This window comes from Oratosquilla oratoria, chromosome 27, assembly GCF_046742065.1.
Source record: "Oratosquilla oratoria isolate Oo_2021 chromosome 27, ASM4674206v1, whole genome shotgun sequence".
Taxonomy (NCBI): domain Eukaryota; kingdom Metazoa; phylum Arthropoda; class Malacostraca; order Stomatopoda; family Squillidae; genus Oratosquilla; species Oratosquilla oratoria.
In genome coordinates, this window is record NC_134803.1 from 11,469,039 (window position 1) to 11,493,679 (window position 24,641).

Sequence of the window (24,641 nt, forward strand, 5' to 3'; positions counted from 1 at the left end):
TTCTATATTCACACATATATCATGCTTATATCTATAGTTTCACAATAGGGAGTATTCCATTTTTTATAACTGAATATTTTACTTATATTGTGACAATCACATCATCATGGCAATGCCTTGCCATACTCTACTGAAATATTTTTTCTTAAACTTCATGATAACCAGGGTTTATAATAATAAGATCTGAGTTGAACAAGCGAACTATGAATGCCTTTTTCATTCTGATGAATTGCATAGTATTTATATAATAAACGTGATAATTTGAAATATTTTGCAAACGTGGCACGGACAGACCCTCAATGAGAATGAGTCATCTTTACTTCTCCCTTGTTTCGCGCACCTTGACTTATCTCATAATTTTTAGGTCAGCGTATGTTGTATACCTTTTAATTTTTCCTGTTGTGAAATGAATTATCACTCGACTGGTATGATGAATTATGATGCAAAACACCAAAAAGTGATGTAAACAAGGAATACTGTGCCCCCGAGGACTGCTCTCCCCAATTCCAACTTGACCATATATGGCAATATCCTCTGTTTCAAATCTGGATTGGCCTATGTGACGACGTTCTGTACTGTTCACTATTTCCATTTATTTTCGTTCTGAACGAAGATGATGCGTTCGGTTATATCTATACATAGGAAAATAAACATATATATAATAAAAGCATTTCTGTGTATAAGAAGGCCTAAAGAACCACATGTGAAGTTGTCTTGTGCAAAGAGCTCTTTTTAGTAGAAATAGGTTGACTTTACATATCTAGAGGTTTGATCATGAAGACCTCGCCAAGTAGATCGCTCTCGAAAAAATTATATTGATTTTATGACTTTTCCATTGTAGCGCAATGTTCTATATACCTGACTCTCTACCTATGAAACTACAGTAAATTGTATAGATACATTATGTACTGCAGAAGTTACAATGATTGTGACATTTCATTGCCTGTACCACGATTTCTTATTGGTCTAGAGTTCTTGAAATCCCTTTGGACGCCTCAAATCAACCAATGAGAAAAGCCTTTCTAACTCGTGAAGGTATGATCATAGGGAGAAGGCGAATCAGGTAGCTCATACCAAAGCTTGTAGCCGACTATCCAAGATGGCGACCAGTAAGAACCTACTATGGCGAATTTTGACCAATCAGCGTTAAGGTTATAGCACACTTGGTCTTTCAGCGGAGGAATACATAACATCACCTCCGCCCCTTCGCTGATACTCGAAGGAGGTTCAGTCGTGCGTCAGTCGTGAGGTTTTGTGTTTAGGGTAGTTAACAATGGTGAGTGTAAATGATTTTTTCTTGGGAAAATGAGTCGCGATAGTTTATATGAACTGAAATATAGTGTACAGTGCCATTAATTTGTGAGCTTCCTGAAGGAAACATGATGGGAGAAAATATGCCGGTTTGATGAAGGCAGTCTTGGCTACCGGTGAACTGAAATGTTGTATATTTCTTTAAATAATTACAAAAGTTAACAAATCTCTTCCCTGAGTAGCTACCAACGCATGTTCATGTTTCTGAGCGATTGCTGATGATAATGTTTGCGTTCCTGTAAGTGGTGGGGAAGACCGGTTAAAGCAGTGTGACATTTGGCACAAGGGTATTACGGACTAGAGGGACATAATGCTCGGCAGACGTCTCAAGTCTACGTGTTCAAGGAAGCACAGATATACAGTGATCTATATGACGTATAAAAATTGTGGTGAGAGGGTAGGTGGTTGGTGGTGGGCGGGGAGGAGCGAGGTAGACGGGCAAGTGACAATACAGTAACCCTGGTATATAAAATGCATCAGGGTAGGTAGTATGCCTGCAAGGAGCTTAAAATATGCCTTGCAGAATTAATATACATGTATTAGTATTGTGCCATTCTTATAGTTCGCACTAGTGTGATCTTATAAGGTAAATTGTGGAAATAGTTTGGTAGGATTTGCATTCGATAGGCAGAAATGTAGGTGCGACTTGCCGGTAGTTGCATGATAGGCTGCTGGGTGTATAGGAGTGTAGTAAAGAAAAAGGTTGATGTCGGGATTTTGATGTAACAGGGTAGGAGACTCGTGAACCCCGCCCTCAAATAGCACGTGGTGCTCCTATTATTTCATGCAGGAGATGGGTGCATAAGGATACCAAGAGGGATGTATCATCTTGTTTCATGCTAATCCAGAATGTAACGTCAGATTAGGGGGGGAGCCTTGCCACATATCTCGGAAGCAATGTCCAGCATGATATGGAAGATAATGTAAAGATTGAAATTTTGATACCTAGTATGGCTTGAGTTTAGCTGGAGTAGTGACCAAAAGTTGGTCCCGGGATGGGCACTCCATAAATTTGGTAGGGCATGCCCGGAGCACAATTGGTTACTAGGAGTTGGATTTTTTTTTTTTGTTTTTTTCCAGAATCATGCAAACGGATACCTGTCGTGCTAACACCACTTTTGACCCAGGGCAGTGGGTGAGATGCAGGGATGACCCATTATGATCATCCAGGAACAAAGAAAAGAGGGAGGGAAGAGTAGAGGGGAGTGGAGCATATAGGGATGGAATGGGTGGGAGTGGTTACTATGCCCTTTTTTTCTAACACCCTTGTAAGGGGGAAATAGCAATTGGTATATGTACTAAATATAAAATTCTGTAGAAGATATTACAAATGATAAAAAAAAAGTGAAAATTGGTTCACGTGATGCTTGAATAAACTTCCCTTGTGCCAGGCACCTGGATTGGTAAAAAAAAAATTAAATTCCCCATTTCCTCACGATAGTTTTTGCTGAATGGTTTAGATTTGCAGGATACAGCCATGCTAGTAATGTTCTCAATTTACACACATACACTTATCCCTTCTCTCTCTCCATTGTTTTGGAGGGATCTCTTCCATACTATGATAGTCATTTTTTGGTCAACAGCTGGAGAGTGCAAAGAGTTCAGTGGTGGACTTGGGCCTGAAGGGTATGTTGATCAATTGAGAGCCCATTCCAATCAGTCAACTTGGCTGCATGAAATAACCTGACCTTATTAAGAATAAAATGTACTAAATACAGCCTCATGGTGGAGAGATGAAAGTTGGGGGTGGGGGGGGCAGTGTTGGCATTGTTCAAAGGAATTTGGTTCTCCAAACCATTGGGAATGCCCCTCATAAGTAACAAAGTAATGTGGGCCCTCAAGATATATAAATTTATTCATAGGTTTGGGACAGGTGTGAAGGATAGTTTTAGTGTAGATATGACATCCATATGAAGGATTTGAATAGTTGGTGCCTCTAGCTGTAGGTCTGTTAATGGTAATTTTAGCCTGTAGTTCATTTGTTCTTGATAGCACTATTTCTAGGTACTGAAGGGTGGCATTTGAAGTTGGTGAAAGTTTGTTGTTCAAGGCAGTTGCATGCTATAGTGCTCAAGCCTTCATGGTAGAAATTAGAGGACCTTTGTTTCAATTTCTGACTGTATCTCGCAGTAATCTTCTGAAAGAAGCCAAGCTCAGGCTTGTGTATCCAGCTCTGGGCCTTGAAATATAAAAGTGGTGGTGGAGGTATCAATTTTAGTATATTGAATTGGTTATATATAATCATGTTTACCCCATGCTTTGACCAGATTGATTACTCAAATTTGATATTTTGAGTATTGCATGCAGGGGTAATGCATTCAAATTATTTACTATTACAAAACTAGTTCTTCCTTTTATTTAAACTTGACCTATACTTAACTATTTTCATAAGATGCCCTCCGGTCTTTTTCCATAGTACAAAAATATTTTGACATACTTCCATATCGTACTCTCTAGATGAGGTTTGATCATGTCACCTCATGCCCATCCATACAATAGTGTGGGTAGTCTCTGTATCTTCAATCTCTCCATAAGTTAATTCCCTCTGTTTTGGTACCATCTTGGTTGCTCTCCTCAGCACAACTACTATAGCTTGTCCTTCAGTAAATATGGTGACCACCTGCTTGTAGGTAGTATTGTGGGACGCTTCACATCCTGTCTTCAATGAAAATAAATCTGCAGGCCCTAATATGATTGTGCTGTTTTGTTGCATTGCTTCTGACCTGGACAGGGGACAAGGATGACCCTTTTCTCCACAAAAAAGAAACTGATGGGTGTACCTTGGGTGACTACATCCCTTTTAAGGGGGGGAAGAAGCTTGTCGATATATAAATAGGTATAGATTTTTGTATTCGTATTTCAAGTAAAGGTGATCAGTGACTACATGCCCACCAACACACTCCAAATGGGGTATTGACTGTGCCTGTTTTATTTAGGGGAGGGGGCGGGGGCCTTTCTCTACTCCTCCAGACTTGACCCATGCATGCCAGTCATGCTGCATCTTGATCTGACTCATCTCTGACCAAGAGAATGCTGATCCCATAACTTGTACTCCACTCTGCACCCAGTGAAACTCCATCTGGCTCCACTTCATGCAATAATAACCTGAACTATAACTCTGGTCCAACCCCCCACCCCCTTTCATTTACCCCTTGTCATTCCTCCTCGCTCTCCTTCCCTCCCCTTCTCCCGTCCTTCTTCCCTGCCTCCTCCCCCCTAGCTTTTCACCCATTCTTACTCCTCCCACCCTGTGCTGTCCTTCCCAATCTCCCCTCCCTTTGCTGTGCACACACACCCCCCCCCACCTACTTTGCTCATTTTGCAGTTGTCTCATTCTCCTGGACCCCCTCTTCCTCTTCCACTCGTACCTTCCACCATATGCTCATAGGGTTGTATGCTCATGTGAGCCAAAGGTATTGTTTGAAATGGAGTTGCTAAGGTGCATTGTTTGGCTTTTACTGGAGTTGGATTATTGCTTTCTTTCTAAAGTATAGAAATTGTAAAATTTGGAGGAACTGTTCTATAATATGGTGGCATTGTACAGTGGATTTGGTCAAACTGGGTGTTAGTGTGAGGAACAGTAGTTTGCATTGTAATTGTTTGCTTAGCTTGTCACCTTTATGTTCACCATGCATCATTCCCCACCAGCTGAAGGGGTTCATCTTGTGCATTGTGATGTGACTGTAGTTGTCATATCTGACCCTTTCTTTCTCCATGCACCCTATACCACCCCCTGTCCCTCTCCTCCATGCACCCTCTACATCCCCCTTTCCCTCTATCCCTGCATGTCCTCCCCTGTTCTTTTGTCTTTCTCCCCCCCCCCCCCACTCTCCCATAATCTACTTTCCATTCTTTCTGGGAATGGTCATTGGATGGTCTGCCAAGTCAATTCCCATGAAACCATTGCCCCACACTTTATTTTCACACAAAAACATGCTACTGGCCATCACTTGTCTTACTGCTTTTTGTAAGTGACTGAAGCCCTACATGCAGGTGACAGATCTCTTCCAAGAGTAATCAAAGGCTTGGGGACAACCTTGAGTTCGAGCATAATCATAGAGATGTACTTTTCACCAAGCCTTGATATTGGTGTAGCTGCTGGTTACCAGATAGTATAATTGGAATAGGGGAAACTTGTACCCAATTTCCTCGCAATCCTATTTGAAAGTGTCTTGGGTAATGGATTAAATCGATTAAATCTTAGTCAACTGACCTATGTAAGACTATCCTTGAACATGCCAGTGCTTCCTGGCTCTCGACCACAAGGGGTCATTGCTTGAAAGTGGTGTATTGATCTGGAAAATAACATTTTAAGTTGTAAAATTTTCCCACAATTCTTGTAGAGAACTTGTTATAGGCATCTTGCAATAAGAGGGCAGCACTTGCTGTATTTTTATATACAGACAGCAGTACAATTGAGTTTTTTGAGTGTATTAAGCAATCAATTGGTTGGCCCAGGTTTTGTATGCAGAACTGCAGCTAGCAGGTAACCAGCAACAAGCAAAAGGCTGGAATTGCAGTAGCTTGAAATTTGGTTTGATCACTTGATCGTGCAAAAATAGGAAAGTTAGTCATTAATATAGCAAGTAGGGTTGTCTATTCAGAATTCTGTATGAACAAAGAAGAGGATGAAGGAAATGAAGATTTGCATTGATTACTACCTTGGAATGGTTTCTCAGATGTACATTTTATTGAGGAATCGGAGGAGGGATTAAAGAAGTTAGTGAGGGAGTTTTGGAAGGTGTGCAAAAGAAGGTAAATGTGGGTAAAAGTAAGGTGGCAAGATATACAAGGAGAGAGGAGGACAGCAAATTGGAAGTAAGCATCAAGTGGATACTGGAGGGAGTGGATAGCTTGATACTTGGGGGGGGGGGATGGAGGAGGTAGAATGTAGATTGAGAAAAGCAAGTAAATGCATTGGGGGATTAAAAAGTGTTGACATTTGTGAATGGATGCTAAAGAGATTGTACAAAAGGGCGATTGTACCGACAGCACTGCATGGGGCAGAAACATGGTACAGACGCTCCTCTACTTATGTTCATTCGTTTTACATTTTTTTGATTTTACGTTTGAACTGACTGTAAAAAAAAAAGTGAATTTGAGTTTAGCGCGCTCTCCGTAGTACGAGACATTTAAACGATACTTAAGCATGATGCTGCATCCATTGTTTACATGGCACAAACGACAGACTGAACGTGCCTTACCTCCTCCTCCTCCACCATCTCACTTTGTTGCTTGAATTTAATTTATTTGAAATTAATGTTATTATTTTACAATGTTATATTTATAATTAATGATTTAGGGGTGTTTTATAAGATACAGTAATAGAATTTATGGATGTATAGTACAGTATAAACAGTCGTACATTACTGGAACGTACAGTAACAACTTGCGTTCATTTTCATGTTACGTTCGGAATATAACTAAAACGTATGTTAAGGAGTGTCTGTACATAGTTTGAATGAGATGAAATGCTTGAGAGAAGTATGTGGATGTAGAAACGAGGTGAAAACAGGGTTGGGAAGGGATTTTGGAGATAGGGTTGATGAAAGTATTGGGATGGTTTAGCCACATGGAAAGAATGATTAATGAAAGGTGTGGAAGGCAGATATGAAGGGAGTGAACATAAAGGGGCAGCCAAGGATGAGATGGATAGATAGGGTAAAAGGGGCATTGGGAAAGAAGGGAATCTTTGTCAAAGGCAGAAGATGGAGTGGAGAATGGTTGTGTATGATGCTGTGATACATGGGGGTGGTGAGGGAGTGTGTGTGAATGATATTTTGATGCAGCCTGAAGGGATTTCTCCCAGTCTTCTCTTTTTCTACATGAGGGGATGGGGGCCTCTGATTAAATGAAGAGGCCATGTTGTGGATGTACTGTCTTGTTACATTGCTTCTGACCCAGGGCAGTGAGCAAGAGGCAGGGATGACTTGTCATCCAGGGGAAGCAAAGAAAAGGAGTGAGAGGGGTGGTGATGAAATAGCTGGGAGTTGATTTATGCCTTTGACTACCTCCCTTGTAAAGGGAAAAAGCCCTTGAAGTATATGTATCTATATTTTAGAAGTGGAATTTGGTCATATGGTTCAGAAATGTGGCCATCAATATTCCAGTCATAGGTGAGGGTTGAAAAGATCATTAGAATAGAATTTTAGTTGTCTGGGTTGACAGATTTCATGCATAATAAAATGAGTCGTAAATCAGAACAGGCCATGGGTAATTGGGATACAGAATGAAGTTCAGTGGTGTAGTTGGAAATGAAGAGTAAAGTGAGGGGAAGGTAGCCAGGTTAGGGGTGGGGTTGAGAATGGAGGAATTCGATGTATCTTCAATTCCTGGTTGAGAGCTGAAGTTGCAGGAAAAAGACAACCAATCCCCTTGTTTAGTTGTACCTGTAAATGCCATGCATGTGCCACATTTTCTGGAATTGGTTTGGTTTGCCAGTCCATTATAGTTGTTTGAAATGAATCCAAAGAAATAAAATTGCAAAGCTGCTTCTGACCCAGGGCAGTGGGAGAGATGCAGGGATGACCAGTCATCCAGGATGAGCAAAAATATGAGTTGATATACATGAAGTGCAGAAAAGGAAAAGAACACAAAGTTCAAAATAATAATTACAAATGCCAATGATATTACAAAAAAAAAAGCATGTAAGCTTATTTCCATTGTGGTTGGATTTACCTAGAATCTGGGGCAAGTCAGAGGTTGCCCTAATCCTTGTACTAGTTATGACCTAAGAGTAGAAACTGAGATTGTTAGTAGTCCTCACTCCCAATCCCCAGCTCTGCCGCTTGACTACCACCAGATCAACATCCCGTGCAAGAGCCGAATTGGCTGCTGTCACTTGTCTGTCAGATTGGCTGCCACTGCTGCCCACCAGCCTAATGAGGTACCCAACAATATTGGGCTGGTTGAGGCAAACTCTGGAGGGAATTTGTTTGAATGTTGGGTGCCAATAATGATAAACTTCTAAGGGTGGAGGGACAGTGAGGGAGTAGATGAGTTTCAAGTTGTCCCAACTTGGTCTGCTTGCAGGGGAGGGGGGAGGAGGTGAGAAAGCGATGCAGGCTCATGTATGATGCTCCAAGCTGATCTGCATCTTCGGCACTCGTCCAGCCTTTATACACGAGCAGGTCATGACCCATGCTCCTAATTTGTGCAAGGTCAGGTGTGATGCATGGGAAATGAGGCAAAATGTTCTGAATCCAGTGTTCATCATCACGTGGCTGGCTGAGGTGCAGCTTAGTCATTGCCGGTGAACTGCACATGTTTTCTCAAGGAGGCTTTGACCCACCAGTAGGCCTCAAGGAGGTTCTGGATCAAGCCGTGTAAGTAGGTCCCTTGGGACCATTTGCGGGTCAGTAAGGTTGTGGGACAGCCAGAGAATTGAATTACTCCTAATGAAGATATTGGAACAGAATCCATAAACAGTGTATTGGGTATTTCTGTTGGGGCATGTCTTGGTTGAACAGGGCATAATTCAAACATTCACATTGTCATGGTAATTCTTCCTCCTCTGCTTTTTCTTCTGCTGCTTCTACTTCTCCTTTTGTTTTTCTTTATTTTTAACTTTCACATGGGTAGTAGATTGACAGGAACAAACCCACAGGGTAGCAAATGGTCTGCCTTGCTTACCAGTAGTTGCACAAGTTGAGAGATAGTCCAGTCCTTCACAAGCATGTTATATGGTCTGGAACATCAGAAGAATGAACTTATCTTTCAGCTTGCATATACAAAAATTTAGCATTGGTTATAGCACAAATCCTGAGAAGGAAGAATTACTACTACCTGGCCACATCATGCCGCCCTCGTGCTGGGTCGTTTTGTAGTGTTCCTATAGATTTAAATTTACATCCCATCCGTTATTGCTTGATTGGATATCTGTAAGGCTGCAGTCAACAATACTTTGGAATGAGGTCGACCAGTTTGCCACAGTACAAATGTCTATTTGATGTGCATGTTACAAGTCTTGTACCTCCTTACCCACCAATTTTCAGGCCTAGCATAAATGCAATGTTATTTCCTCAATGTATAGTATTCAATGCTTCCACATAGCTGTAACTTTGATAGTGAAAACTCCATTATTGTTGACTGCAGTGTCCTGTCTGGAAATTTTGTGCATTTACACAATGAACTGTTGCTAACCAATTAATTGGACCACTGCCATCAGGGGGGTCAACATTTTGGTGAGCCTCTTTGCTCTAATTATGGAAATATATTGATCCATTGTTAAACAGCTGACAAGTTTCCATGTTCTGCACTGCATGTCCATGCGTCCACCCAGTATTGCAATTTATTTTGTAAAATGTAATTAATGTTCTCCATACTATAATGTACAGTACTTTCAGCATGATTTCTGAAGACCGGTAACTTCCCCTTTACCAATTCGTGGAGTATCTTGTTCGTTTTTGTCAATTTCCTCCATGTCATAAAATGAATGTTTGGAAACCAGTGATGTGCTTGGGTGATGAGCAAACATCTGGCAATGTTTAAAAACTCGAGGCCAAATAGTGTGCAAACTGAAAAATAACTTGCATTGAAACTTCCATTTCTCCTGGATTTCCAGTGTCAACCCATGGTTGGGTTAGATGGCAAAAGCCAACCATTTTAGCAGATTAAATGCAATATGAGAATGAAACCTTTATTGAATGTACGGTTTCACTTGGAGCTTTTTCATAAACCAATGAATGTTGTATAGAAACCTTAGCAGATTAAATGCAATAAGAGTATGAAACCTTTATTGAATGTACTTTCACTTGGATCTTTTTCATAAACCAATGAATACAAAAGTGTATAGAAATCTTAGAAGGGATGGGGGAGTTGTAGACAGTCATTGCTTGGGCAAGTCTGAATGGCATAAAGCCTTTCTCATGATGGTAAATAATTGCATTGGAGAGTGGGGTGGAAATTCTCCTTTTGTTCTATGTTTGACTGTCAAATAACAATTTCTTCCTGACAGTTTATCCTATCTGTTCGCATAAACTGCCTTATTCCAGTCCACTGGGTGGATGGTGTTATCCTGGTGTCTTACACATTAGATTAGTGGTAGTATAGTTTTGAACGTGTTTGCAGTTCTTAGGTTGCAAAAGTTTGCTCTAAAGTAAGATTTTTATTTCTTGCATGGAATCTTCACACCAATCTTGGTCTTCTTATACTTTCTCACTTCTGTAAATTTTCTTGTTTGGCATATCAATTCATGGTTAAAAGACCTTGAGCACCTGAGTAAGCAGTGGTACTGTCTGGACTAGGTCTAAGATCTCCAATAAATTCAACTGTATTTCTTTATTTTTCATATAGCAGACACCCTGTGAATGTTCCCCTTCCCCTATCATCTTAAGCTGGTTACAGTTATACACTTGTACAACAGATGTCAATCAAAGGTTTCTTCATAGATCTGTAGGAGAGCCTAGGGACTGTTACCACCCACTGTGGGGCTGCTGATTTCCTATGTAGTGAAACTAATTTGGCACCTGAGCAAAACGTTCTCTCGCCATACCACTGAATATTTTGCAGCTCATAGGCAGTGACAAGTTTTCAGCAAATATTACAGAATCTATTGTACCTGTCCACCTTGCTCAGTTGTAGAAGTGTTGTAATGCTATTTCACAGCACTAGATCTTGAGGCAATCCAGCATTTACAGACAATTGACAAGTGCCTGTAATGCATAGTATGTATGAAATATTTTGAAACTTGTGAAGTTAAATTCCCAATGCATTAGGTGCATGCTGTAGTGTTCTGTATTTGAAATTAGTAATGCTTAATTGAGGAGTGTCTATAATCATAATGCATATATATAGGATGTATGAAGTGGTTTTTGTTGGAAACTTGAGGTTAAATTCCCAATGCACTAGGTGCATGCTGCTGTGTTCTGTATTTGAAATTAATGTACAATTGAGGTTTACCAATGTCAGTCAAGGACTGCTTTCCAGGTAATAGAATGTTATGTGAAAGATGAACTGATTATATAAAGTGATGGCCTTGAAAGAAATGTTGATTTTCCTTTGATTTTAACACCATGGCTAAAGGACAAGTGAGAGAGCAAATGCATTAGCTAACAACCAGTTCTGGTGGTAAGATCACAAGAAGTGAAGGATTGTAAATTGCTACATGACAATCTAGATAATGTCTGTGCATGGACCCAGGAATTGAAGATCAAATTTAACGAGGTGGGGGTAAAGAAAAAATTAAAGGGAATTGATATAAGAACTACAAACTAGAATTGCCTGCTTTGGGAGAGTAGTATAGGCATTTGTAGAACCATGAAATGTGGAAAAGAGAATTATATTAGCATGGGATGATGGAAAACTAGATACATTAATTTGAAGATTAAGAAAATTATACGGATGGAGGACTTGAATGAAAGTGAAGTACATGCATATACTAAGGGCTTTATCCTTCTTACAAGGGAGGTACCTGAAATCAATAGGCAGAATTCCATTTCATTCCCACCCATTCACTACCCCTCCCTCTCATCTTTGCTCCTCCTGGATGACTCATCCTTGCATCTTGCCCACTGCCATGGGTCAAACAATGCAGCAAGACATCACATGCACAACAAAGCCACGTCATTTAATTTAAAAGAAAAAGAAAATCTCCCTCTCTGTCCCCTCGTGCAGTAACTTAAAAAATGGGAGGTATCCCTTCAGACTGCATCAAAATATCATGCATATAAACACTCTTCCATGTATCGGTGTTGTCCATAGTCATTCTCCACTCGCCCTTGTCTTTTGCCTTCTCCCTTCCTCAATAGACATCCTGTCAACACTAGCCACTCGAATCACCCTTGTTGCCCTCGCTTTTGTATATGGCAACTCGCTTCTTTTAGTTGCATTCTTCTGTCCAGGAGAACAAGTGAAGTAGTTTTCCATATCTCCAAATTCTCATACAGCGTGCTCTGTGCTCTTGAAGTCTTGGCAAAGGAACATCCTGAGAGCATGTGTGCAAAATCCTAATGAGGTTTGCAGCGACAGGTTTTTCAATCATTAACTTTAAGATCCTCTCCAGAGGGTGTGATCTTACAGTCGTGAACCAAGTGAATTTTTTCCCTTTTGCCCATCAGATTTGTTACAGATCTATTCAGCAATATTTTCTTAGAATAATCTTAGTCTGCATAATTCTCACTTAGGTTACAAAGGAATGTCGTATCAGCAATATAAAGCTTCTGGCTTTTGTTTAATAATTTCATCTACACAAGACGGAAAGACTAGGTCAGTTTGCTCGGCTATGTTTTATAAACAATCCTACCTATAAAATGCAACAACCTCTTACAATCCCCCCACTTGCTCAACACCCTTTTTATTCCCCATCCATCACATCCTTGGTTGTCCTCGTATGTTACTCTGGCCATCCACCTGCCTCCCACACTTTTTACTAGTCTTCATTCATTCTCCATGTTTCCAAACCATCCCAGTACTTTCATCAACCCTATCTTCCATCATTTCCTTTCTCTCCCCCCCCTCTTCACCTTGTTTCTCTCCAACCTTGCAACCCCTACAATACCTCTGACATCTCAAGCACATACTTTTCCTCTTATGTTCCATGTCTACCCCATACAGTGCTGTCAGCACAATAGCCCTTTCATACAATCCCCTCTTAGCATCTATTCCCAAATGTCTATTTCTTGTACTTTTTAATCCCCCAAGACACTTGCTTCTCTCAACCTGCAATCTACCTCTACTCCCTTTCCTGCCACATGTGACTCCAAGTATCTAAAACTATCTACATCCTCCAGCCTCTTCTTTAATATTAACTCTTCCAAATTGCTGCCATCCTCTCCTCTTGTACATCATCACCTTACTTTTACTTGTATTTACCTTCAACTTTCTCATCACCTTCCCAAACTATCTAACTTCCTTATCCCCTTTGATCCTGCCATGAGTGTAGTGTCATAAGCAAATATCTGGCTTACCTCCCACTTCTCTCCATTTTCTTTAACCATCTCCAATCCCCTGATACACCCTGCAAAAGTGAAGTAACATTTGAAAAGAGAGGGAGCACTGGGCATAGCTCCAATCCTGTAATTACAAGATTGGTACGCTGCTGGGAAGGGAGAAGTGTTCTAGTCCCTTGTTGTACACGTTGGCAGGGCATTAGGAGATGGGATGAAATGCTTAAAATGGCAGGTTCACTTGCATAGACATAAGTTAGCATGAGTATGTTACCCTGGATTTCTTGCAGGAGACCTGTCCAGGGTACCTCTCATGACACTAGTTCCATAAGTTGCTAGCTATTTCTCGGAAGCATACAGGACACCCATGAGCCATGACATGCCATTTGTTTTTGGGTGGTTGAATCCAGTGATATTGAAATTTGCTAACCCAGTTGTTGCTTATATTTGAATGCAAGGTGTTGACCTAGATATGAATGTGCCCATACAATTCTGGACTTGCAAGTGTCCTGATAGGTTTCTTTCTGGAAATTGGTGTTTAGAATTTGGTAGGTAGTTGCAAAATGGTTTGCTATAGTTTTTATGGAATTGACATGGGGTTTTGGGTCCATTGAAGTTTTAGAATACTGCTTAGGTTGTTTGCTACTTTAGGTTAGTTGTTTAAGTGATGTGTAGTTTTGAGAGCTCTTGCATAAAATAATCACCCATACTGATCAATGGTAGGTAGTTTGGTTAGTTTTGGTATGACCAGTTGTTTGTAGGTCTTGTTAGCTAGGTCAATATGAAAATGGAATTCCTGATATTTGAGCTGAAGTAGTTCTCATGGGATGGAAAAAGTCGCTATGAGTATAATGCAATTTGATTTATCCATCTAGCTGTCCTAGTTCTCGAGATATTGCATTTTGAATGGAATTAAATCGGGCCTATTTTGTCCGAGGAAATCGGGCCGAAACGTGCGGTCTGACTGATCGCCGATCAAACGTAAACAATGACGGTTTTTACTGACAGGCACAATTTTATATAAAAAATTAGCATATGGTTGCATTATTTGACCTATTTTCTATAAGATGTGTGATTTCCATGTAATTTGATCATATAATTACGTTTTTATCCTCTGCAAAATTACCCACCACAGCTACGAATACCGTAAAATTACATGAAAATCACACATTTTAAAGAAAATAATTTGAATAATTCAATTATATGCAAGGTATTACGCTAATAACCCAATAGTAACAAACTTAATAGTGTAGTTTGATCCATACCACCAGTGATCATAGATAGCGGGCAGGACGAATCGTAGCTGTGGTCCGTAACATTACGGAGGATGAAAACGTAACTTCTCTTCGATCAAATTACATGAAAATCACACATTTTAAAGGAAATATTTAAAATAATTCAACTATAAGTCTATTACACTAATAACATAATAGTAAGAAACTTAATAGAGTGAAGTTTGGTCCATATCACCAGTGATAGATAAGATGGCGGGATGGATGTTGATGTTGTTATCCGATAATCCGACCCGATAGAAAAAAAAACTAATTTTAACAACCAATTTCTCAGCTCTACCGTAACATACTGACTTTATTTTGGTATTAGAATAATCCACGATACTAGTAGTTTTGGTTAATTATGGTCAGTTGCCCGCACAATAAATTTGTTAGCTCATTTTTTACGTTGAAACATATACCAATTTTTGATATACTGCTGAATGCAGGCCGCCATGTTTATCTAATGTTTTTATTGACCGACATGTAACTGATGATGTGAATGTTTGAAATTTATTACGATCGTAGTAAATACACTCACGCAACATTTTTATTAATTAAATTTCCCGCGGTATGTAAATTTGGCCATTTGAACGGCGTGCGCATAAAATGACGCGCTATTGTGCTCGTCATCGACGGTGGCGCCTCTGGTGGTGTTTGACCTACCTAGTCTTGTCATACTGTGATGTGGATCTGTAGTCAAGTTTAGTTTTTAAGAGTTTATGGTAATACAGGTACCAATGATGGGTGGGTACCTGCATGTGGTAATTGTCCTGTAAGAAGAGCAGCAAAGCAGTCAATTTCCCAAACCTGGACACCAGAGGGGGTTGACACTGGCCTAGACCAGAGCTAACAGACAATGAATGACTGCTTGCCTTTCCCTACCACTTTCAGCTGGTAACATGGAAATGATCCCCACACTGGTACAGCAGAAGATAGTACAATGTTTCTTCCCAGAGAAATCTGTGCAAGTGCCAGAAGACCATTGCCAGTCACGGAGTTACACCGTACAATTTGCATAGGGGAAATTTACTCTCCTCGACTTAATATAATGCATGTGGGCATACAAGACAAAATTTATATATATATATATATATATTTTTTTTTTTTTTTTTTTTTTTTTTTTTACGCCAATTGAAGTTTTAAGTTTTGCCAAGGGATTCAAGCCTTGACCTGAGATGACATAATCACGAAGCCAAGATGCTAACAACTGAGTCATGAACAATGCCACAAAAGGACTCCTAGAATCTGAGCACACTCTTCATGGCTATAGCAGTCGCTCGTTTTCACTGAATCCTCTCATTTTGGCAAGCCCTCTAACGTGCAATTTTAGGACGAAATGAGTGTTCGAAGAAAACGAAACAACGTGCTGTAGCCTTGAAGTGTGCTCGGTGACTTGAGTCTTTTTGAGAATTGTTCATGGCTGTTGCTATCATCTTGGCTTTGTATAAAAATGGGAATAGCTTAGGTGATATAGCCCAAGCTCAAACAATACGTAAGTTCAAATCTAAATGATAATTGGAAATCTAATATAGATTAAGTTGGAACCATACATGAATTTGAGTCTAGGTATGTTAGAAAATTAGAACAGAAGGGACCCAAAGAGCTTTGCTCATTTTCTGTATACTGTACTACAATTAGGTAAACACGTACATATATATATATATATAATATGGAGTAAAATACAAATTAGATAATCCTAGCTCATCTGACAGTTTAAATTCATAAAAATTATAACCTACAGTGGACACTACAGATAATTTGTAATAGTCATTCCTGGAACTGTTTATGATTTTTATGCAAGTGAAGTTAATTTTTATAAGATGTTTAAAATAAGCAAGATAGCATTCCAGTCACTTTCATTTGCAAAAAAAATGTAATATGCTATTTGTACAGTAATGTACATTTATCGTGGGCATTTCTTTTGCTACCTAAGGGTAGCAAATGAACTTGCTAGTTTGAATTTATGTACGTAGTTGTTCAAAATCTTTAGAACAAAACACGGAAATGATACTTAACAGTTAACACAAATCCTCAGTCCCATCTATCCCATCATAAGCACAACCAACTGAACGAAAAAGGTGAGGGTGTGGTGCAGCACTACTAAGATGACCTACACTTTACAATGAACTGTTTGCAAAACCATATGGACACTTCCATACTTGTACTCAAAACTCCCTCGGACATCAGCCCAACATATGAATCCCTCCAACAATCAAGAAAACTGGCATGTGTTAATTTCAGTTTGACCCAGCATTGAAATGGTTTCAACACAATAGAAATGCCCTAGATGCAGTAAACAGTGCCTCATCCTGTACAGTCTCGCTGGTCCATTGACTTGTGGGTCAATCTGGTGGTAATTGCCAGGAGTTATGGGTTTCTTGCAAGACCTGGGGCAATGGATTGACTGGATGAATCTGGTATTGATATTTAGCGAGTTTAGTATGAGCTTTCTAATACTAATCAAAAATGTAAATACCTTGTTGAAACTTGAACAGGAATGGAATAAGCTAGCTTATATGCAAGAAATATTAACAATGGTATTGTCATGTCAGGCAATGTAGCTGCCAGGTATTATGGATGTTGGGTGTGGCATTACAAGCCTTGTCTTGAAATTATAACGGTAAACTGCTATTAAATATATGGACCAGCTTTGTCTGAATATATTCGTTTCACTTGAACATAATTGTTGTGCAATTGTGCACAGTATGACAATTTCAGAACCAGTTTGTCTAATGTAAGGATTACATGATTAGCTTAAATAGTATTAATGATAGTTTGGTTCCATGGGAGCACAGTTGTACAAACTGCCCCCATTGGTTTCTTAAGTGACTGTTGCCACAGAGGTTGTCAGTGATTTGATGATTATTAAGCACTTATGTCGGAAAACTGAGCCATTTGGTACCACAATTGCTGTACTGTCAGATGGCACTTGTGGAAGCCCTCCTGTATTTGAGGACCTAGTGATATCACTGGATAAGCTTTTTGTGACGGGAGACTGATCTCCAACTAAAGGTGCCAAGTTAACAATTACTTTCCATAAAATCTTGACACTTGTCCCTTAAGTGCTATTGTCACTAAGGATGAAAGTGCTGGTTATAGCCAAAATTCTGTTCACCTGTCAGCTCTTGGTCATTAATTTTTTTTTTTAATTGACTGGTTCCACAAACTAGAAACCCACATCAGCTAGCAATGGCTCCTTTGCCCTATAGGTCTCTGGGAAGACATTTGTGGGAAAACTGCAAATACCTACTGGTGATGGTCCTGCAAGATAAACAACAAAGGGAGTAGTTTCCTTGTTGCATATCTTCATGTTGAAACGCCTGCATCTGAAGATGCAGATACTTGGTTCCCAGACAGTTATCTCAACTGTATTTCTGCCATACTTTCACAAGATATGAAAACCACTGCTCCCCTCCTGCTATAGAGGCATTGGCATAAAAATAATCCCACACTAATTCGGTAATCAAGACCATTTCTAGAGTTTATGGGAGGGCCTGAGGGCCAGCCTGTCACTGGGGCTCCAAGTTTCCCGTAGGAAGTTCAGGAAATACAACTCTTGTATTAGTGTTGGACTTTTTTAAAGGGAGCAGGCACTAGTTGTCACTGTATGTGAAAAGGCGATTTTTATATATATATATATATATAACCCAGAGACCAAATATATAGTGAGGAGTGTTTACTTCCATACGAGGACTCAACATTGGCAGAGGCACAAGTGTATGAGGATACCAGCATTGGTGTCTTGATTATATTTTGTAGTTATAACTGAGTGACCCCCTGTATTCTATGAACAGGCTTGATCTCTATAGTTATAAAGTCAGGGTGTTTATATTTTGTAACAAGTATTGTTATGCATCGTTGAATGCTTGTACATCAGACAACTTATGCTATGTGCAAGAATTTGACTTGTATTGAAGAGGTTAATGTGGTTTGAATATGGGCAGCAAGGATTATTGTGATGACTTTTTTTTTTTTCTCCTTCCTCTCTCTCCTCTCCTCCACTCCTCTCCACTCCACTCCACTTTGGTACAATGACTCCTACATAGGCTTCATGAGGCACAAGTGGGTACACAAAGAAACTGGCATTAATGTCTTGATAATATATATTTGATTCTGTGAACTGGTTTGTTACTCACAGTAAAAGAAAGTAATACAGCAGTAACTATTTTATAATGAAAGTGATGCATTGTTCATATGGCAGCCCATGCTGCACAAGATAATTTGACTCGTACTGAAGTGGTCAAGTAGCTGCCAGAGGAAGATGAAGTGTGTACTTGAATAAAAGGGCCCTTTCTATCTTAACCCATTCAACTCCGATGACAAGATGTCTTGTCATTTGGTCAAATAAAACAAAAAATCATAAAACACCAAAATGTTTGATCAAACACCAGAAAAATATGACGTCAATCCTCGCTTCGCTCGCGAGCGAAGCGAGGATTGAAGTCATATTTTTCTGGTGTTTGATCAAACATTTTGGTGTTTTATGATTTTTTGTTTTATTTGACCAAATGACAAGACATCTTGTCATCGGAGTTGAATGGGTTAACAGGATGGCAGTTGAAAATTGTACCTACCTATCCAAAAACTCGTGTGTAGCCCCCTCCAGTCTTAATTTTGTGTAGAAATATTCGGCCCTGTTTATTCTGCATTGCTCCCAGTTTTGTGTGTGAATCCAGTATCAGTAGATGTGTAAAGTTCTGTAGAGAAATGTTGATGTACCCATGGTATATGTTGCAATTTCAACTATCCTTTTGAGGATGGAAGCCAGTTCCCAGTTTCTTATAAGCAGGACTGAATTGATCTGACTGGTGATTAGTTTGAACTGTGCTTGATAATTCAATAGGTGCAGTTAATGAGAAAAGGGTCATTGATTATCTTTGTCCAAAAACTTTAAGCTAGTTGATTAGGCATTTGCCTCGTTTCTTTAGTACTTTCCTTCCAGTAATTGTTCCACTGTAAATATACAACTTTCCTATGTTGTCTTTTTGTTTTACAAATCGCCAGTGTGCAGCCAGTTCCAACAATTGTGCAATCCTGAACACTTAGTTTTCAATCATTAAACACCCACTCCCCTGTGCTTAGCTGTGGCTGCAATTTGATGGACATCAATACATTCAGTTGTGAAACTTACTCAATCTGTAAAGGGTAATTTTGATTGGCAATACAGGAGATATTTTTAATTATCTAGATCAATCTTGAGAACACGGGTACAACAGTCTGGGGGAGTGACCAGAATGGCATTTTGGCAGTGACTTGCAAGTATTTTTAGACCAGGAAGCAGACTTACAGTTGCAATGGTGAAAAGTTGAGCAAAATGGGTTGGGTGTATAAATTAGGCATGAACTAAGATTGTGGCACTGAAACCTGTTCAAAAGTATTTTTTCAGTTAATATTTAAAGATGTTTGTAAGGTCTTGGAATTATTGTGGGATAAGTGTAAACTTGGATGTGCAGTGGCTGATGAATGCATTCCATCAGCTTTAAAATCTGAACAAAAGACTGAACTTGTTTGCCAGATTTATTTTTGGTGTTAATGTGGAATTCTTTGTTTTATAGGCATCTGGAGTACAAGTAGCTGATGCCTGCCAACAGGCCTTCCTAGACATCAAGAAGGGGAAGATGTATAGATTTATCATATTCCACATCAAGGATGAAAAGATTATAGACATTGAGAAGGTCTGTATTTGGAATTTGTGGCATTGTTTACACTGAATATTAGTTTTAAGATTCAGTGCAGTAGTTTAATTATCAATCTTGTGTTTTCAGTATGGAGAACGTGATGCATCGTACGATGACTACCTTAAACACCTGGAATCTGTAGGCCCCCAGGAATGCCGTTATGGCCTCTATGATTTTGAATATGAACATCAATGTCAGGGTACATCAGATGTAAGTCAGTTTTGTATTTTCATAAATTAATTTGTATTATATAAATAATGCATAGTTTTTTTTTGGGGGGAAATTAATTTCTTTGCTTTTACAGATTTCAAAGAAGCAGAAACTCTTCTTGATGTCTTGGTGCCCAGATACTGCCAAGATTAAGAAGAAGATGTTGTATTCCTCCAGCTTTGATGCCCTCAAACATGCATTGGAAGGAATTGGAAAGTTTATTCAGGTAAGACTAGAAAAAGTTTTCAATGTGACAATTTGGGAACAAATTGTCCAAATATTTCTTGTAACTGGTACCTGTGGCAGGTACCTTTAAGTAATGGTCCTGCAAGATAGACTGCAGAGTCAGGGTTTCCAATTTTTTATGCTAGATGTTTCAACTATATATCATCCAGCTTCTCATAGGGAGGGCCAACTACTCCTGATATACTATTCTAAGATGGTAACATAGAAACAATCTTACCAGAGTCCAAGATTACTTCTCTGGTCTGTGCACATCAACCAAAGTAGGGTTGTGGGTTACCAGATAGTGAAATTTTAGGTATAGGTTGACCTTCAGCTTCATTATATTTGACCGACAGGAAATGTGTAGCCTCATAGGGGCTTGCAACAGGCCCTGAGGTCTTCCCAAAGATTTCAGGATATAGGATTTAGAGAGCAGTTGTAGATAGTCAGCTTTTCTTGAGAAACAACAGAGGAAATTGTTGAAATTGGGATAATTAAAACATTAGAGACAGCAAAGAAGCAAGGGTATTGATTTGTGCTAGTATTATTGGCAAAACCCAGTGCTTCTGTACTCGTGTAGAAGTTATATATGTGGGGATTAATAAAGTTTAGTGGTCAGTCATTTGAAGAGGGGTAGGGGCTCTAATCATGCAGGTATTCAATTTTGTCATGAAAATTTGGTCTCCTCTTGGGTGTTACAGAATTGCTTTTTCTTGCAGGCCACAGACATGGCTGAAGCTTCGTATGACTGTGTTTTGGAGAAGCTTCGAAGCACAGACCGCTCATAAAGTGTTGCTGCTGTTGCTGCTTCAACCGCCCCTGGTGTGTTTTTTTGCCTCTCCACCACTACCACCATCACCACCTTCACCTCTTTTAAACACCATGAAATGTATCCAGAGCCGGTGTAGGTTGCAGTTGTTCCAGACTGGGGAGGACGGAAGTGTGGGTAGCATGTTTTGGCCACCAAGTGAGCAAACAAACGGTGTTTCATCCAGCAATCCATGCGTACATAAAATCTGCCCATCCCCCCATTGCCTGCAAACAGCAACACCCCCAGCACACACGACGCTACATACGATACCTCCCTCCCTTCAACATGTTCCATTGCCCAGTGTTGTTGAGGGGCTGTGTGGCTGGAGGGGCAAAGTCGCCAGTTATCAGTGATGACGATTGAAACTTGTGGTCATGTTGCCAAATAGTCATTTCTTGTTGGCAGTGTAACCATTGGGTATGGGGAGAAGCCACAACCATCACGAAACCACAATACCATTACTATGTACTATTTACTAAGCATCATCATCAGGGGACTTACAACACATTTGTTTTATACTTTTTTGATTAACTATTTTGATTTCAATTTGGTTTGAGCGGTGTCTAGGGTTTGAGCTAAGGACACGTATGGCAAGGATGTTCCGGGGGAGAGGGTACAGCATCCAAAGCACTCTTTTAATCAGACAACTACAGGACCAAGTGAATCGGCAATCCCTACGGGCAAAGGCTGACTTGGATGGATTATATTGCTTCTGTCAGGGATCTCTCTGCTTAACTGTGTTGGTTTAAGGACAGGGAGGGACTAATTTGTCCAGACTACTTGTATACCAAAGCACCACTGGCCTGTCGTCACCCGGTCACCCATGCTCGGAACAGTCCACACACCATTGGCATTGCCATGCCAGGTGTTGTAGCACTATTCACACAAGATTGGCCCTGGTGGTGTGGAGACTGCCGAGGCCAGCGCGTGGGGTTGACAATGCGCTGCCCTGTTTTGAGGGAGATGTTAAGTATTACCTGAGCTCTTCCATTGCGTAGGTTTATCATCAAAGCATCTATCATTATGTCAGTCCCTCAGTGATTTAGAGGAATTTTAGTATTTAAGCTTTGTATTGCAGGAAAATAGTAAAACTTTCTTCCATGATTGGCTCAAATGCAAGTACCAATTTTGAGTGCGCGCTCAATCTTGATCATTGGTCATTACTTTCGGTAAATCAGCATCACTGTTACTTAAAATGGTTTTGTATTGATTTAAATGTAGGATAATGTGAATGTCTTCAATAAATTTCTTTTTCACAAATTTGTTGTTTTTTTTATTTTGACTGCTGGACCTAATGGTGACCAAACCAGCCTATCAGTCCCACTAAAACAATTGGAGAGATGTTGTAATTTAATTACTTTGAACAATGTTGCTGGTGCTTAATACTTTATGGAAATAACATGGACAAGTAGTTAATACGAATAGCATTGTATTGATGGCTCGTCTCCCGTATTAAAGGGATGGTAGTCAAAGCATGACTGGAACCACCCATCCCATGTCCATCACACTGCTCATGTCAAAAAATAAATGCAACAAGTCTTGAACATAGCAAATAGCAGCTGGTTTAACCCCACTGGAAAGCAGCATTGCATCAATTTGTAAAACGGGGGAGAAAAATAGCCCTTTGTGCTGCAGCACCCTTGAGTATTTAATCCTTTTGCATATACCCTTCTCTCACAAGTGTACAGTTATCTCCATTCATGTATCTATTGACTTGATCAGATGTAAATGATTTAAGTGAAGGTAGCCATAGATTTGGGAGGAGTGTTGTGCAGAAGCAAATGGATTGAAATTGTTTATTGGTTTTAAATAGATAAGATGGTGTTTGAAACTGGGAATGGGCCTTATTGTGGAAGTGCTATTTCTGGGAGAGGACAAGATAGGGGTGAATGGAGAAGGGTTGTGTATGGATGATGTGATTCATGAGGGGGGTGAGGAAGTATGTATGAGAAAAAATTTGATGCAGCCCAAAGGGATTTCTCCCAGTCTTCTTTCCTGCATGGGGGGGTCGGCAAATATATGAAGCAGCCTTGCTGTGTCTTGCAACACTGCTTCTGACCCAGGGCAGTGGACAGGATGCAGGGATGACCCATCATCCAGGAGGTGCAAAGATAAGAGGAGTGGAATATGTAGGGAATGGAATGGATGGGAGTGGTTTCAATGCCTTTTTCTTTTTGGCTACTCCCCGTGTAAGGGGGAAAAGCAGTTGGTATATGTATGCTATTTCTTGCTGCTCTGCCCTCATCTTGTGTGTTGGGGAACAGGGATTACCTTTCAAGAAACTGAGAAGTGAAGATATTTAAATACATATACAAAAGGCTTGCTTGCATTTTTTTCTCTCTCTCCTCTCCTCTCTCTCCTCTCTCTCTCCTCTCTCTCCTCTCTCTCTCCTCTCTCTCCTCTCTTTCTCTCCCCTTACAAGGGAGGTAGCCTTAAGATTTAAGTGGCTATGGTTGAATAGTTGGTTAGACTGCCACCCCCCACTGCAAGGGGAAAAGGTCCTTTGATGTACTGTGAGCTAAAAATGAAGTGATCTGTATATTCTGGTCTTGCCTTACAAGGAGGAATGGGCGGGGGGGTGGGGTAGTATGTGTGAGTAAATTTTGACGCAGCATGAAGGGATTTCTCCCCGTCCTCTCCTTATATGCAAGGGGGGGTCGCCAATTAAATGAAGCGGCCTTGCTGTGTCTTGCGACACTGCTTCTGACCCAGGGCGGTGGGCAGGGTGCAGGGATGACCCGTCATCCAGGAGGTGCTCAGATGAGAGGGAGGGTGGGAGGGGTGTGTAGTGTATTTGGGGATGAAATGGGTGGGAGTGTTTTTATGCCTTTCCCTTTTTGGCTACCTCCCTTGGAAGGGGGAAAAAGCCTTGGTATATGTATGTATGTATGCCTTACAAGGGAGGTAACAAAGTCTAAGGTACTCGCCCACTCCCATCCACCACTGTTGTTTCCCACTGCTCCTCAAGGATGAAGTCGTTCCTTCTACTCACTGTCTAGGTCAGCAGCAATGCAGAGAGTAATTTGAATTTTTTCCCATTGCAGGTTATAAAAGAAATTGGGATTATACCAAAATCTCAAGTTTGTATTACTAGTTGGTATTGGCTGCATGTTATTCTCGGGTTAAAGGCTGCTCAGTAACATGTAGCTGATACTTTAGGGTCTATATGGGGTACCTCTGGACCAGAGCCACACATTAAGTCTGATAAATGAAATTTCTATTTAGAGAACATACATATACCAAAGCT

General features: G+C 40.2%; 1 protein-coding gene across 1 annotated transcript; it reads left to right on the plus strand.

Moving 5' to 3' along the window:
• The first annotated feature begins 1,120 nt into the window (after window positions 1–1,120).
• Window positions 1,121–22,654, plus strand: tsr (Cofilin/actin-depolymerizing factor homolog tsr). The gene is made up of 5 exons (XM_076210220.1): window positions 1,121–1,276; window positions 20,026–20,145; window positions 20,236–20,358; window positions 20,453–20,584; window positions 21,303–22,654. Exons 1-5 carry the CDS (start codon window positions 1,274–1,276, stop codon window positions 21,369–21,371), a joined length of 447 nt encoding a protein of 148 aa, XP_076066335.1. The 5' UTR covers window positions 1,121–1,273; the 3' UTR covers window positions 21,372–22,654.
• The last annotated feature ends 1,987 nt before the right edge of the window (window positions 22,655–24,641 follow it).